Source organism: Hydra vulgaris, chromosome 05 (assembly GCF_038396675.1).
Source record: "Hydra vulgaris chromosome 05, alternate assembly HydraT2T_AEP".
Lineage (NCBI taxonomy): Eukaryota > Metazoa > Cnidaria > Hydrozoa > Anthoathecata > Hydridae > Hydra > Hydra vulgaris.
Genome location: NC_088924.1, coordinates 593,296 through 609,262, shown reverse-complemented (window position 1 = coordinate 609,262; position 15,967 = coordinate 593,296). Strand labels below are relative to the sequence as shown.

Sequence of the window (15,967 nt, the reverse complement as noted above, 5' to 3'; positions counted from 1 at the left end):
TTTCTAATCAACTTATGTTTTATTTCTAATCTTAGCCAGTGCTCAATTTCTCCACATTCACACTTAGGTTCTTATGATCTTAGTTTGATCTCTCTAAAACTATTTTCTCATTCTTCATCATCAGAATCCTATCATTGTACTTCTTACAACTACCATAAAGCAGACTGGGACTCTTTCCGTGATTTTCTTTGTGATGGCTCTTGGGTAGAAATCTTTCGTCTTTCTGCTGACAAATGTGCTTCTTATTTAACTTCTTGGGTTCAGGCTGGCATGGAATCTTTTATTCCCTCTCGATAATTCCAAGTCAAGCTTCACTCTTCCCATGGTTTTCTTCTCATTGTGCTGCTGCAATTTCCGTATTCATAATCTTTACTTCCATATTTATCACACAAACTGTTCTCTAGCAAACAGAGGTCTGTTTATTATTGCTAGAAACCATTGTAAAAAGGTTTTATCTAAAACCTGTCAATCTCAGATGACAAACAGGTTGATCCATTGCTTGACATTAGTATCCAACCTCTGTAACTTAAATGATTTCTTGCTTAGATACTTCTACAGCTTGTGTACCAGACAACATACCTGGTATAGTCTTGCAGAATTGTTCCCCTAAGCTGTTGTCTATTCTTTCAAAACTATTTAATATGTGCTTGTCATAGAGAACTATATAACATGTGCTTTTAGGGGTAACAGTCTTTTTTTCTAACTTTTTTTTTATAGGGAACTAATTCCAAAGCAGCATCTGTTATCCCTATTTTCAAAAATTATTGAGAGCAATCTGACTTGTCTAACTACCGGCCCATTAGTCTTCTAAGGTTTTTGAGTCATTAATTAACAGACACTTAATCTTTTTTTATATAAACATCTTCTTTTCCAACAATGCTGCAAACAACCACTACTAGAGTTGGAAGTTACTGGAAGAGAAAGGATAAAGTTTATAAAGCAAGATAATGGTTAACAAACAACTTGAAAGATTGCAAATTATTAACCAGAAAAGTAAGATAAAGGAAGCAAATTCTAAAGAGTGGATGTTCGAGAAAAAATTATTAGATAAAAAAGAATGGAAAACTTATCTACAGTCATAGTAAAATGATGAGACTTGTTGAATAATGAGTAACATGAGGATGATTTTGAGTGTATGGCACAAGAGATATTAGCTCTTTTTTATAGAAAGGGGAAAGAGAAGCAACATGTGACAATGGTTGAAGGTTAACTGCAAGAGCAGTTCCTACTATGTTTACAATGCGTTTTTGCACCTTATCTAAAAAAGAAATACATACATACACATGTACATACATACATACCTACATGCATACATGCATACATACATACATACATACATACATACATACATACATACATACATACATACATACATACATACATACATACATACATACATACATACATACATACATACATATATACATACATGCATGCATGCATACATACATACATACATACATACCAGACCTTGTTTTAAATAACGAATGCTTAATGCATTAGCTTAATGTGAGTTTGACGTCATTAAATTCTCTTTATCTTTTTACTTTTTAAAGACATCAAAACTACGGCAATATAATAAATTTCTGCAAAACGCAACCATAAATAAAATAACTCAATTAACAAAAAACAATAAAGAAATATTATATTGGAATGTTTATTTGCTTTAAATTTTTTAAATTATTGTTAAATAATTAAATGAAATATTAAATTTGTTTAAATGTTTAACAAACTATTTTTTTTCTCAATATTAATATATGCATTAAAAAATTAATTTATTATTTAAAATATGATTTTTTTTATTATTATATCCTAGTTTTTAATTTCTGCTTTGCTACTAAAAAACAATTTTTTATTTTCAAAAAGTTAGGGAGTAAAAAATTAACATTTTATTTATTTACTTTACCAGTGATTTGTATTTGTTAACAGCAAGTTTTGTATGTTCAAAATGTATATATTCTGCAAATTTTTGATGCAGCCTTAGAATTCGTCTACAATTTTTAGTAAAAATAAAAAAAAATGCATTTTCAAAAGATTTAATAATATTTTAGGTAATACAAGACTTTAATAGTAAATATATCTTCTACTAAAATATAAAACGGGTAAAGATTGGTTTGTATGCTAACTTTATTGGAAAGTCTGAATATTACCCATACCTTTAACATATTAAAAATTAAAAGAATAATTTAAATAACTTTTTAATCAATTTTTTTTTTTTTTAAGCTTTAAGGATTTTTCTGTTCACTTTTTGAATAGCGCATAAACTGTTAATTATGTAAAGCTGCTGTTAAAAATAAATTCATTTTGAATAAATAAATATTTTATATAGAGTATGACATTGCAAGACCTTATTTTTTTATATATTTTGTATTGGTTTGCTTCAAGCGCGTTTGCGTTCAATATTTGCGCTTTTCAAGCAAAACAATCGATCATTACCATAAAACAAAATAAAAATAAAAATAACATAAACAGCAATAATATAAAATATAATTTTTTGTTTTTTGTTATTCACTTGTTTTTACTGTTTAATAGAGGTTTAAGGAATTTCTTTTTATTGTTATAAAAACTTGTATAAATAAATATACTTGGGCTTGGTAAATAAAAAAATGATACATAAAAAAATTTATCACAACATTTAATTATAAATATTTCTTTTATGGTTTTCTTTTAAGTTTCATTTAGTAACTTTGTATACAAAGCAAAGATTGAATAAACTTGTTTTTTGTTACTAATAACAATAAACAATTTTATTAATGATTTTTTATAAAATTTGTCATTATTTATCAAAATATATAGTATACTATATATTTTGATAAAAAAAAGCTCAATAAAGCTTAAGTTTTATATTGGTAAATAGCGCATATTTCCAACATAATTGTCATTCAAACGTAGTTTTTTGTAAAAATAATTACTTCTTTTATCTTACCGCTTAATAGAGCAATATAAAAGTTGAAAAAATATCAAAGTTGCTTCATGTAAATCACTCTAGACGTGCGTAATTTGTATGTAATTTGCCCGCAACTTAATGCTTTAAAACATGCGCTGACATACATACATACATACTTATATGTATACATACATACATACACACATACATACATATATATATATATATATATATATATATATATATATATATATATATATATATATATATATATATATATATATATATATATATATATATATATATATATATATATATATATATATATATATATATATATATATATATATATTAGTTTCTGTTACCCACTGTACCAAGAATTAGCTAAATACTAATATTTATAATAAAATATTGCTATGTTCAATTTGACCAGCTAACACACGGAATTAATGGTCAATTGTTTTTTTTGGACAGTCAAATTTTTTTTTTGTTTTATTTAAGTTTTCATCTGAGTTCTTTAGGATTGAAACTAAACACACAAAAATAACTTAATGCTTAAAAATTAACAAACTTATATTCTTTTTAAAATAATAGCTTTAAATAAAGTCAATGCAATTTAAACTTGCAAATAACTAATATATAAATTACCTACTAATGTTAATTTCTTTAAAATAAGGTTTGTTCACACAGATTTTTATCAATTTAAAAAAAGAAGTTTGAAATATCCAAGTTGTTTAATGTTGAATTTTTTTTTTTTAATATCAAAACAAATCTTATACATTATTAAAAATATATAAACTGAATACTTAATACTAAAAAAAATCGTTTTAAGAATGCTATTGAAAAATTAAAGTAGTAAGTGTCTCTTTTTATTTGCCTCCATTAAGATTGGTTAGCGTTAGATGTTTCTATTACAATTCAATAATAGTAAAGAAGTTTAATTTTTAGTTTAATAATAGAAAAAAAAAATAGAATTGACGATCCAATAATAGAAAGAAAAAACTTTGTTAAATGTGCAATTTATAATTTTAAATTTATTTGAAAATAATTCATTCATTGCAATTGCTTCTCTTTGGCAGGAAAAAGCTATGAAAAATAATTTATTCATTGCAATTGCTTTTCTTTGGCAGGAAAGAATGAAAAAAATTAATGAAAAGATTAAATGAAAGAATTAAAAAAAAAGTTAAACTGTTGGAAAAGAAAATGCACTTACATACAAAAAAAGTAAATAATAATTTTATATCCCTAATTTTAATGATCAGAGATAATATAAAATATTTTTCTTTGCCCTTTTTAATAACTGTTAAAATTAGTTATTAATAACTTTATTAACACGTGTGCGCAAATTTTTTACTATTTAAACTTGATACTTAATACTTGATACTTGATACTTAATACTAAAACGAAAATGTTTAATAAAACACTACTACAAAAAAAAATTACTAGTGCCACATAAAACAAGATTTTACATCATCAAAAATCCTCCCAACAATAGGCTATTACAGAAAATTTTAAATTTACCTTTTTTTTTTTTTAGATTATTCTTTAGATTATTACCTACCATTTACCATTTAGATTATTATTTAGATTATTACCTACAAATTTTTCATACATTTATTACATTCGCAACAAAAACTTACAAGAAAATGAATTAGAACATTTAAAGGAAAGAAAAAAAAAGTGACTAAGTGTAGTTAAAAGAAAAAATGTTCTCAGTTAAATACAGCAGTTATTATAAAAAATTATTATAAAAATAATATATTAAATATTTTTATTAAAGCATTAATGAAATAAGAACTTCAATTATTTATGAAAAAGTGGTTTTTAACCACCAGTAAGATTTTTAACCACCAGTAAGATTTAAGGAAAAAGTCTTGTTACATGACTCCAAAAATTCTGTTTCTTCTAAAAACTTCTGTTTTTTTTTTTTTGAGACATGCACAGTCTGAAGCAAAATCATTACCCATTGCTGTTCCTGTAATTTGGTGATGCATTTTGTCGTTAAACAGAAAATTATTGCTTTTTAAAATAAAACATGCTGATTCTAATATAATTTCTTGAGTAAATCTTTCATCTATTTTATGTTTTGTAATCCAGAACTTTCTTCTAATTCTTGTGTGGAATACAATATAGAGGTTAACAATATAGAGATTAACGTCTAATCTTAACTTGTGTGGGATACAATATAGAGATTAACTTCTAATCCTAACTTGTGTAAAATACTAGTATAGAGATTAACAATGTCACATGTCAAAATACAACTTTCTCTCTATATATCTCTTGGATCTTTCTTAAAAAATCCCAGTCATATTTATTGAAAGTTTTTTATTTTATAACAATTATAGATAAAAATATGTGTAAGAACTGACTTAAGTGTGATGTTGGCGATCTAATTCCTGAAATAATTGGTCTACCCTTAAGGTCTTCTGGTGGTTTCATTCTATATATAGAGAGTTTGATTTGTTAACTTTATCAATAGTTTCATGACATTTATGAATTTTTGGACCTAAAATCTTACCTAAGTACTTTTCCAATTAAGAAGTTAATGATATAAAACAATTTTATTATAAATATATTGATGACGGTTTCATAATCTAGTCGAAACAATTGAGTATTGTAAAGTTCATAAATTCTTTAACTGAATTCAATCAGTTTTATAACAGACCAGGGCAAAAAAAATATTAAATATGGTAACACTTACAATGTGATTAATTTTTTAGACATCTATTTTTCTTGAAATTAGCAATAAAATAAAAACAGACATTTATTATAAAGAAACCAATACTCGTGATTACTTAAATTGTAAAAGTCATCATCCTTATCACATAAAAAAGAACATTCCATTTAATCAATTAACAGAACATTAAGATTAGCAGAATATTAAGTTGTTATAACTTTTTCTTATCTTGATTATATCTATGGATTTTGGGTTTGTTTATATGAACATGTTGTTTGAAATTAATACATTTTACAACGTAATGATCAGATAGATATGTGGCATTATTCTAAAATATAAGAAAAGATCCGAGACAGAGTGAGTGTATTTAATAAGATTATCAGGGAATAGCATTAGGGAAATGAAAGAGGTTTGAGTAAGTAGATGATTAAAATATTCATATATTTTTGATGAATAAAAAGGCAATGTTAATGCAAAAGTTGATGAAACAATTAATAAAATTGAAATATTTTATATTTAGGAAAACAATTTTAAATTCGGTTTTGCATTTCATTCTTTTTAGAATTAAATCTTTACATCAGAATTAAGACAACTTTAGTTCTGTAATTTTTGAAATGTGGTTGATGATTTACAAACTGTAGCTTGTAAATCATCAATCAATATTAAAAGTTTTTGTTGCGCTATACATTTGAAAAGCTTATTTTGTAATTTTTACAAAGAAAGCTTTTCAAAAAAAAAACTTAATAAAAAATGCTTGTGCCATTTATTTTTTTTCCTACTGTAGAATTACTATTTATTGTAGCAGTTTTGCTATTTACTGAGCATAAAATTGAAAAAACTAATGGTCTATGGTCTGATGCAATGACTTCTGTTAATACTGAAACATTTGCTATTAGTTTATCCACAGTATTGCTACATAAGACATGATCGAACCAAGAAGTATTTTTACTGTCATCACTGATATAGGTAAAAGCATTATTTAACCTCATTATATCAGATTTAACTGGATTATTTTCAGCAGCAATATTTGAGAGCTCAGCGGCAATCGTTTTGACGGTTTTAGCATTGAACGCACTTTCAGTTTCTTTCCTCTTTTTTAATATTCTAATTTGTTGAACTTAAAATTTTATACTTTTTTGCTATTTAACCTATTGAATATTTTTCAATGAGTTAAAGTGAATATTACAGATTGTTTTTACAGTCTACTCTCGTTTCTGTCTATTTATCATATAAAAATTTCAGCAATTTATATATATTGTAATGCAAGACTATTAAAATTCACTTCAGAAAATTTGTTATTTGTAATTTTATTACTTTTATCAAAGTATTTTCATCAAAATACTTTTCTAATATCTAAATTATTTAATAATGCAAAAAAATTAGTTATTAAATTATAGCATTTTTTTAAAATCGTAATGTTATTCAAATAATTATTGGGGATATATTATTTTTTTGAAATGTTAATGTTATTCAAATAATTATTCGGGATAATTATTATGTAATATATAATTATTATATTATAAAGTTTGAATGCTTTTTTTTTAATCTTTTGTCTTTAACGCAAGTAATTCAAATACAATCACTTTTTGTATATATTTTGCATATATTGTTACTGTATACTCTTCCTGCCTCAATCCTCAAATTAACTTCAAATAAAATATTGATTTACTTGTTTTGAAATAATATATGTATAAAAAACTCACATAACCATAGTTGATATAAAGAAAATGGTAAACATAATCATCCAACAAGTTCTCGATTCTAGATTTTTCTAACTAATAAAGTGATGTCACATCTAACATTTTGTTTCATGTGAAAGAGGCATAATTAGGACCATTTTCAAGTAGGCAAAATTTATTTTCTTTTGGCTCAAAAGTTGTACCTTTTTTGTTTCTTTTTTAAAGTAAATATGTAAAACACTTTAATAAATAAAATGACTCAAAAAAAAATGAAATTTTAAAAAAGTATTAGTTGTGTCCTTTTTGAAATGACAGGTTCAGTTGTACTTGATTGTTAAGTTTAGACCTAAGTTTTTGTACTTGTTTTTTTTTTTTTGTTTCTTTTTTTGATATGCTGGAGTTGCTTAACCAAAGATTTATAAACATGCTTTGGATACAAGTAAAAAAAAAGTTGGTTTTGATAACCAAAGCATTTTTTTAATAGATCTATTTAAGGAGAAGCAAAAGTTGAATTAAGTATTTGGTTAAATAAGCTTTTTACTTGATTTTTAAAAATTTTGTCTTTAAAGTTTAGATTTTATGAAAAAGTTGTTTAAACTACTATAATATAGTTAAACAATCTACTTTGTTATATAATTTTACAAAAATGAATGAATAAGGAGCAAATATGTTCTTATATATTTGTGTTAAGTGGATAAAAATAAATGAATGAATAAATATGTTCTTATATATCTGTGTTAAGTGGATAAAAATAAATGAATGAATAAATATGTTCTTATATATCTGTGTTAAGTGGATAAAAATAAATTTATGAATAAGGAACATACTTAATCTTACCTAATAACTAAAATTATTTCAGTTTACTTGTTCATATTGCAATCACTTGAAATTTGGATCACAGTAATGATATTAGTAAAATGAAAAAAATTATTTGCAAAATGTTTAATGACTTAAAGTAATATTAGTAATATTTTGTTTTGTTAGGGAGAATATCATGGAATGAAGTTTACTGACCTTGCAAAACAGTATCCTGATCAGTTTACAGAATCAAGTGGACCTTTAGATTTTAATTGGAGATACCCATCTGGTGAGGTTAGAATATAAATCCTTTATCAACTAATCTATAGTTTTTATATGTTATGTTGATTTATAAATAGTTTTTACTTGTAATGGTGATTTATAAATAATTTTTACTTGTTACGTTGATTTATAAATAATTTTCACTTGTTATGTTGATTTATAAATAATTTTTACTTGTTATATTGATTTATTAATAATTTCTTTTTGTTTTATTGATTTATAAATAATTTTTATTTGTTATATTGTCTTAAAATTTTTAGTCGTATCATGACATGCTATCTAGATTGGAGCCAGTGATTATGGTATGTTACATTTTGTCTTTTTTATTACTTTGATAAAAATATAGTACATTTTTGTTATTTTTTAAATTAATGTTCTACTTTTTTTTTTTAAATATAGATAATCAATTGTTCTAAATTATTTTGATTCTTTATATTGATATTTAGGAGCTTGAAAGGCAGCAAAATGTGTTAGTAATCTCTCACAGGGTAAGGTAACACGAGGTTACTTTGACATGTGGGTAACATTGAAATGTATTAGATTTTAATGTTACCCACATGTCTTAGTTTTTACCAGTCATCTGTTGATTATTATTTAAATAAATTTTACAGATGTTGTAGCCAAATGCTAAATTGGCAAATATAGCTATTTTTATCCACGTAATAATAAATGTAAATAACAACACGGAGAGCATCAGTTAAACTAATTTCTAGTTTTTTTGTTGCTGAAAAATTTTAGTCAAAAGATAAGTAGTAAAGTTATGTATAGATATACATAACATTATTTTTACATATATTTCTAAATACTAAGCATTGAAAAAATTTTTGCAGCAACTTTTTTTTAAAACGCATGTTTCAGTTTTGGGGTAACATTAACAGGAATGCCTAAGTCACCTCACGGACAAAGAATCAAGCAAAAGTTGTTGGAATGTCTTACATCTGATGAATCTTTCACAATATGGAAAAAAAGTAAGCCCTAAGTTAAAAAAGTAATTCTAAAAGAAAAAAGAAATGTACCAATACATCAAATTTCAACAGATCTAAAAACCGGCTCTTGCAAAAAGTTCAAATCCACACCTAACAATGTTGCATAATATTGGTATGAACAAAACATCAAAACCTGAAAATGTAAAAGATTATTTTGTTGTTTCTGAAATTAAACCAAACACTAAAAAGTTTGTAACGAAGAAATTCAAAGAAAAATTACAGCACTGTGGGATTTCGTTGTAATCCCACAGCATTGTAATTTTTCATAATTGTGATGTAGAGCTTAATAATTAGGCAATTCTTAGAGATAAGTTTTTAATCATAAATTAACATTTATGATTAACTTTTTTATATTTTTAAGTAGACACTATCAAAACTAAAGCTAATTGATATTTTTCAAAAATAATAATAATAAAAAATAATATAACATTACATTTTCATTGCAATTTTACAACTTTTTAATGCTGCTTATTTTTAAAACAACAAAATAGGTTGGTGCTAATATATATTAAAAATATTTTTTCTATTTTGTTTTTCAATATTCCAATGATAATCTTATCATGATCTAACTTAAACATTCACAGCATTAAACATACTACTGTCAATGTTACCTCATATAGTGGTAACATTGACATTTAAAACCTAAAAACAAAATTAATTATCTCTCAATAAAATTAGATAACTAATTATGTTCTTCATGAGTTTATGGCAGCATTATCATTGGTAAACAGAAAAATTGCATACCAAATTTAGCTTGTCACAGCTAGAAACGAAAAAGTATTTTCTAAAGATGTGTCAATGTTACCTACCTTTACCTTATTTGTTTATTATTATAATAAATGCATGCTACTTAACTACTCTGGAAGTGCGGGTCTTTTTCTCAAAATACTGAAGTTCCATTATAGTATTGCTCTGCCTACATTAAGTGCATTAAACTGTAAACATCATATTTTGCTATAATTTAGTCGTGTATACTCTGGGATTAGGATTTTCCAAAAAAGCATTTTTTTTTCGGGGCATCCTAATCTAATTTGAATCCTAATTTCAATGTACTCTACTGATTCCCATTCTATAGGTCCTATATAACTCCCATAATCTATTTTTAAGTTTTATAATGGCTAGAAGTGATTGATGTAAGCTCTGAGTTTTGTGTACTTACAAACAACACTATCTGGTATGCACCAGCATAATATGTTTTTATATTATGTAATAATTGGTACACAAATAATTCTCTTAGGACATTTTTATCAACTGGCATAATTTCTTATGAACATTAATGATTGATATATCCCTATAGACATTGTTAAATGTTGGTATAATTCCTTATGGACATTATTAATGATTGGAACATAAATATTTCCATTTAGATATTTTTTCTGAACAAAGGAATTCTTGTGTAAACATTTATAAATGCCGTAGCGAAAACTTAATAAAAAAGGAAGATAACAAGACAGAAGAAATATTGAAAAGATTATAGTTGAGGTATATCTACCTCAAATTTTTGGTATTTTATTTAATGAAAATGGTGTTTTTACAGATCCTAAAAACTCCTGCTTGGTATCTAGGATTAAAAAAACTTGGGATTTTTTAATCCTAGATACAAAGTAGGAGTTTTTAGCAAAAAAAGCTGGGTTTAGCGAGGAATTTCTAATTTCAGGGTACATGATCAAGACCAAAATCATCAAACTTAATTTAAAATACAAGAAATTAATTAAATTATCTTCTTTGAACTGGAACAGCAGTCTTGATAAGCAGTCAAAGTTAAAAAAAGATTTCCTTGCAGAATCCTATTAGCTTTTTGACATATCCACTAAGAACATTGAAAATGATATCCTTGCTGATAGAATGAGAACAGATGATGCCAAGCTAAAAGATGTAAAGTAAGATCATTAAATAATACTTTTTAGAGTAAGATTTTTTTGCCAGATTTGAAGTGATTCAAGCAATGGTATATTTCCTTTTAAATATTTACAGGAGTATACGTTAAACTTTTTCCATGGCTCCCCCTCCCCCACCATTCACATCTTTTTTCTTCATTTATTATGCAAAAATTCTTAAAACTAAAAAAAAAAGTTAAAAGAAAATTAGCCTTAAAAATCAAAAAATATAGTTATTTCTTAAAGGCTTTAAAAATTGTCAACCAAGTAAATCTCGATTTTTCAAAAGAGCTTTTGATTTATTATTCACTAAAGTATAAAGCTTATATCAGCATATTAATTCCAATTGAAATTATGATAAAACAGCTGTTAGAAAATGCACAAGCTACTCAAGAATTTAATAGTTTTAATGCGTGTTTTGTAAAAAATATTAGTTTGGATTTATAAATTGAAATTTTTTATAAAAAATACTTATGTTGTAACATAAAAAAATTCCCTATCCCTGCCATTAAATCTGGACTAAAAGTTGCACCCCCACCCTCCTTTTTTCTCAACCCCTCCTCCCTTCCCCCTTCTATTAAGAACTTGAGAGTACTGTAGGAGATGGATAGAGAATTAGAGAGACGGAAAAAATCAGAAGATATCAATGATGTTTTAGTGTCACATGACAAAAGAGCTTCCATTCAGCAGTGAGGAAAAAAAGTCAAATAAAGACTCTGAAATCAGCAAGGAAGAAGGTTTCCAGGGTAACGGTCAGAAGCGCAGGTATAGTATTCTTTCAATAACAAATTTGTAGTTTTTAGGAATTAAAATTGTTTTGATGAAAAGTAAATATAAATAGGTAGAAAAATATCAATTGAGTATCACCCAGGTACAAGTCTGGAGGTGCGATAAATCTAGCAATGAATGTTGAAAAACTCATTAAATTTACTGCAATTTCAGCAACAAGGTTTAATGTTGGTGTACGACCTCATTTAGCAATTTTTAATGAAGTTTTAAAGCTGGAGGTGTAGAAATGGATGATATACCACTATCTTAAAGCACATTTCATATAATGTTTAAAAAACATAAAGGAGATTTTGAGTGGATTTTGATCACAAATCATTTTAAAGGTTGGTGGTTTATACTTTATTTTTATACTAAACTGTTGGAATAGATTACCCCAAGGCTTATTATTGTTCAAAAAATTGAGCAACTTGCAGTCTCATTGAGCTCCCCAGATGATGACTCTGTGAAAGACCATCTTTAAGGTGTTGTTCAATGCCCCTTTTTAAAGGTAGTTGACCAAGCAGAACAAGTGAACAAACTTTTAGAATATTATGTAGAAAGTAGATACAACTGCAAGCAATACAGGCGGAGTCAATGGAGCAGTCCAATATCTTATAGATATTTTAAAAGTTTTGATGTTGTGGATTATGTGTAAAAGACACATATGAAGTTAACGATGAGAAATATTTATGTGAAGTGGACTTACAAAGAGATGATTTAAAGATTAGGTTTGTTTTTCGCACTGTTGCAGAGGAAGCTAAGACATTTTTGACTAGTGTAAGTGTATGTATTTTTTAGAAATGATTATGGAATAGTCTGTAAACCAGCCTCCTTCTTTCTTGGAAATACAAGATTTTAAATTCCATTACCTTGAGCCTGTCATGAGGTAAAGTTTTTAGCAGATGCTATCTATATCCTAACTCTTTATATGACCAAAGATATCAATAATATCTTGACATAAAAAGAGGCACTGCAGATGAAAGACGCAAGTTTGTTTATTACAATTTGCTTTTGTTCCATGGTTCCTAAAAGGTTTTTGGGTATTCTAGGCACTCTGCATTGATTTGAAAGCTATCCAGACAGCTAATGCTTTGAGAAAGGTCAACAAGTAGATTGGAAATGCTTAACTTCTGAGCATGGGATGCCATATCTGGTACTTAACTCCCCAACTCTGTGTTTTTTCTTTATGGAATAAAGAAGTTGCAAGCTCTGCTTCAGTTTGAAGAACCAGAGAAATTTCAGCATTGTAAACCATCAAATCTACATATTAAAGAGACCACAGAACTACCTGAGCTGATTTCAGAGCAACCTTTCTTCTCTTCAAACATTTTACCTTATCAAAGGGCAAGTATAAAAGAATGGCTCAATAATAGTCTCAACACTTTAGATGTTTTTAACCACTCTCAGCTAGATTATATTGTATTGATCAAAAATATATCTGTTGCTAAGGAGGGTACAGAAAAGAACAATAAGCTCATTCAAGATTTTATTAGTGCTACTAAAGATAAAGATCACCTTCAAATTTGTCTTTTTTGTAGATAAAAAGTCTAGAAAAAATATTAGTTTTATTTCTTTTCTTTTTTTTTTTTTGTATTATTAGATTTATAAACGTAAACTACCAAGCTTAAATGGTAACTATAACAATTGCATATGATATACACCTCTTATTGATTTGTTATCATTTTCCATAGTATAACAAACTTTTATTTTCTGTTAATAATAAACCAGCTTTGCATTAAAACTGTAAAACTCAAATTTTACTCTAGTACATCTAGTCAAAAAAGAACTTTATAAATTCTTTTAGGGCTCATTTAGGGCTCATAGAAGAAGAATCAGTTGAAAGCCTTTTTTTTTTTTTTGTTTTTTTTTTTCGGGATACCTTATCTGGGATATATTGAAATAACAGAAGCAAAATGTGCTATCTTTAACTGTTTAGTTTTAAGAAATCATCGTTGGATTGTTTTTCAATTTTTTATTTTGTAGTTCAACTAAAGATGATGATATATACAATATACTGGAAACAGAAATTAATGTCAAACATAAAAGAGTATATATTTGTATATGCCATACAGGCCTTGTTAAGAAGCATTATGCAGCTCGTATTTTGCCTGTGAAAAGGTGATTTGCCTACGCGTTCAGCAGTTTTGCGCTACGCAAAAACTTTTATCTTTAAGAATATTTAAATTATCTTTTGACGTCGTTAACGTGACGTTTATTTTAGAAGAAATAAAGTTGTAAGTAAAGCATTTAACCACAATTGTAAACTAATAGATTTTTTTTTAAAGAAACAGTTTGTTTAATTTTTTTGTTGTTGTTGTTGTTAAAAATTAGTTAAAAGAAATAAAGTGTTTTAAGTTTTATTTTTAGGAATTAAATATATAAATTCCTTTTAAATATAAAAATTATTTTTTGTCATAATAGTTTAAAAAATGCACGATTTATTTCGATGTAAAATATTTTATTAATAAGATATTTTGTTTATTGTTAATTCAATAACGTAAAGTTTTTATGACGTTCGTTTAATTTATGAAAATAAATTATGATCACGAATATGTTATCGGTAACTGATAAATAACATAAAAAAACTCTTTATTGTTTAAAAACATTAAAAAGAGTTCACAAAATAAATAAGAAAAAATTTATTAACAGTTAATAAGATCCAAAAACTAACTGTAAAAATATAAGAAAATAAACAAATATTATTTTACGTTTTATGAAAAAAATATTTTTTTCAAAATAAAATTGTGTTCATATTTGAAAAAATAATAAAAATGATTTTTCAAATAGGAACTTAGATTTTATTTCTAACTTTTGTTATAGCAAGAGAAAAAAAACTGTTTGTATGATTTTTAACGTGTTAATAAAATAACTTTAATTACAATGCGGCACTTGAAATGACACTAGTGACGCAATATAACTTCTAACAATGCAAAATATATTTTCGGAGTTGAGTTACTTAGAAATGCATTCCGCAATTTCGTTACGCAGCGAAATCTCATAACAAGGCCTGCCTTATAAAAATATGTATATGCTATAAAGATTTTAATAAATTACTCTAAATAATTTATAAACAACTAATCTGACATTTTCATTGGTTTCATCAAACTGAGTATTTCAAATCAAGTTCATGAAAATTGAAATGTTGTGAAAACTGTACTATAAATAAAAAATATATATGTTTTTGAATTTTTCAAATCATTCAAAAGAAAGCGCTGTATATCAAAATAATTTTCTAAATTTAATACACCGATATAATTTACTTAAGATTGCCTAAGGTTACAAGACTATAGAGTTTTTTAACATTAGGAATTAGAGGAAAAATTTATCAATTTTCTAAATTCGATTTCTAAATTTGCCTTGACTTACAGCTTAAGTTTAAGTGACGATTCATCTACTCAGGGTTTAGCATCTACTCAGGGTTTAGCATCTACTCAGGGTTTAGCATCTATTAAGGGTTTAGCGTCTACTCAGGGTTTAGCGTCTACTCAGGGTTTAGCATCTACTCAAGGTTTAGAATCTACTCAGGGTTTAGCATCTTATCAGGGTTTAGCATCTACTCAGGATTTAGCATTACTCAGGATTTAGCATCTACTCAGGGTTTAGCATCTACTACCTTAAATGCAGTTATTTTTTTAGGAATTGCATTAATAAAAATTTTAGTTTGGCCCTAACTAATGTAATATATTGTCCTATAATATTTTAATATTGACTTTCACTGGATTCAAAGTCAAAGTTTATGTATGCTGCATTGTACGATGATATTCACTAAGAGTCTAAATCACAACTGTTGCCTATGTCAAGTGTTTCTTTTGAGTTGGAAACCAGTTTAAAATTCTGAATGTTGAGGTTACACATGCTTGGCATTAAAAAACTTGCCCAATCAAACCCGCCAACAATACCTACCTAATGTTATACATAACATTGCTGAAAAAACTAACCATTTTTTAGTAGCTAGCTATAAAGAGAAGAATTCAAACACAATAAAAAGATATCAATTCAAACACTATATAATT

General features: G+C 26.0%; 1 protein-coding gene across 3 annotated transcripts in view; it reads left to right on the top strand.

Moving 5' to 3' along the window:
* LOC124807432 (6-phosphofructo-2-kinase/fructose-2,6-bisphosphatase 1-like) overlaps nt 1-15,967 on the top strand; it is a 96,584-nt gene that overhangs the window by 57,622 nt on the left and 22,995 nt on the right. For 2 of the 3 annotated variants that reach the window (XM_065797057.1, XM_065797056.1), the window contains 3 exons: nt 8,228-8,335; nt 8,584-8,625; nt 8,770-8,811. In XM_065797057.1, the coding sequence (XP_065653129.1) occupies nt 8,228-8,335; nt 8,584-8,625; nt 8,770-8,811 (192 nt within the window). Of the gene's footprint in view, nt 1-8,227; nt 8,336-8,583; nt 8,626-8,769; nt 8,812-9,181; nt 9,227-15,967 lie in introns of those variants that run through there. The other variant, XM_065797058.1, reaches the window with a different exon arrangement.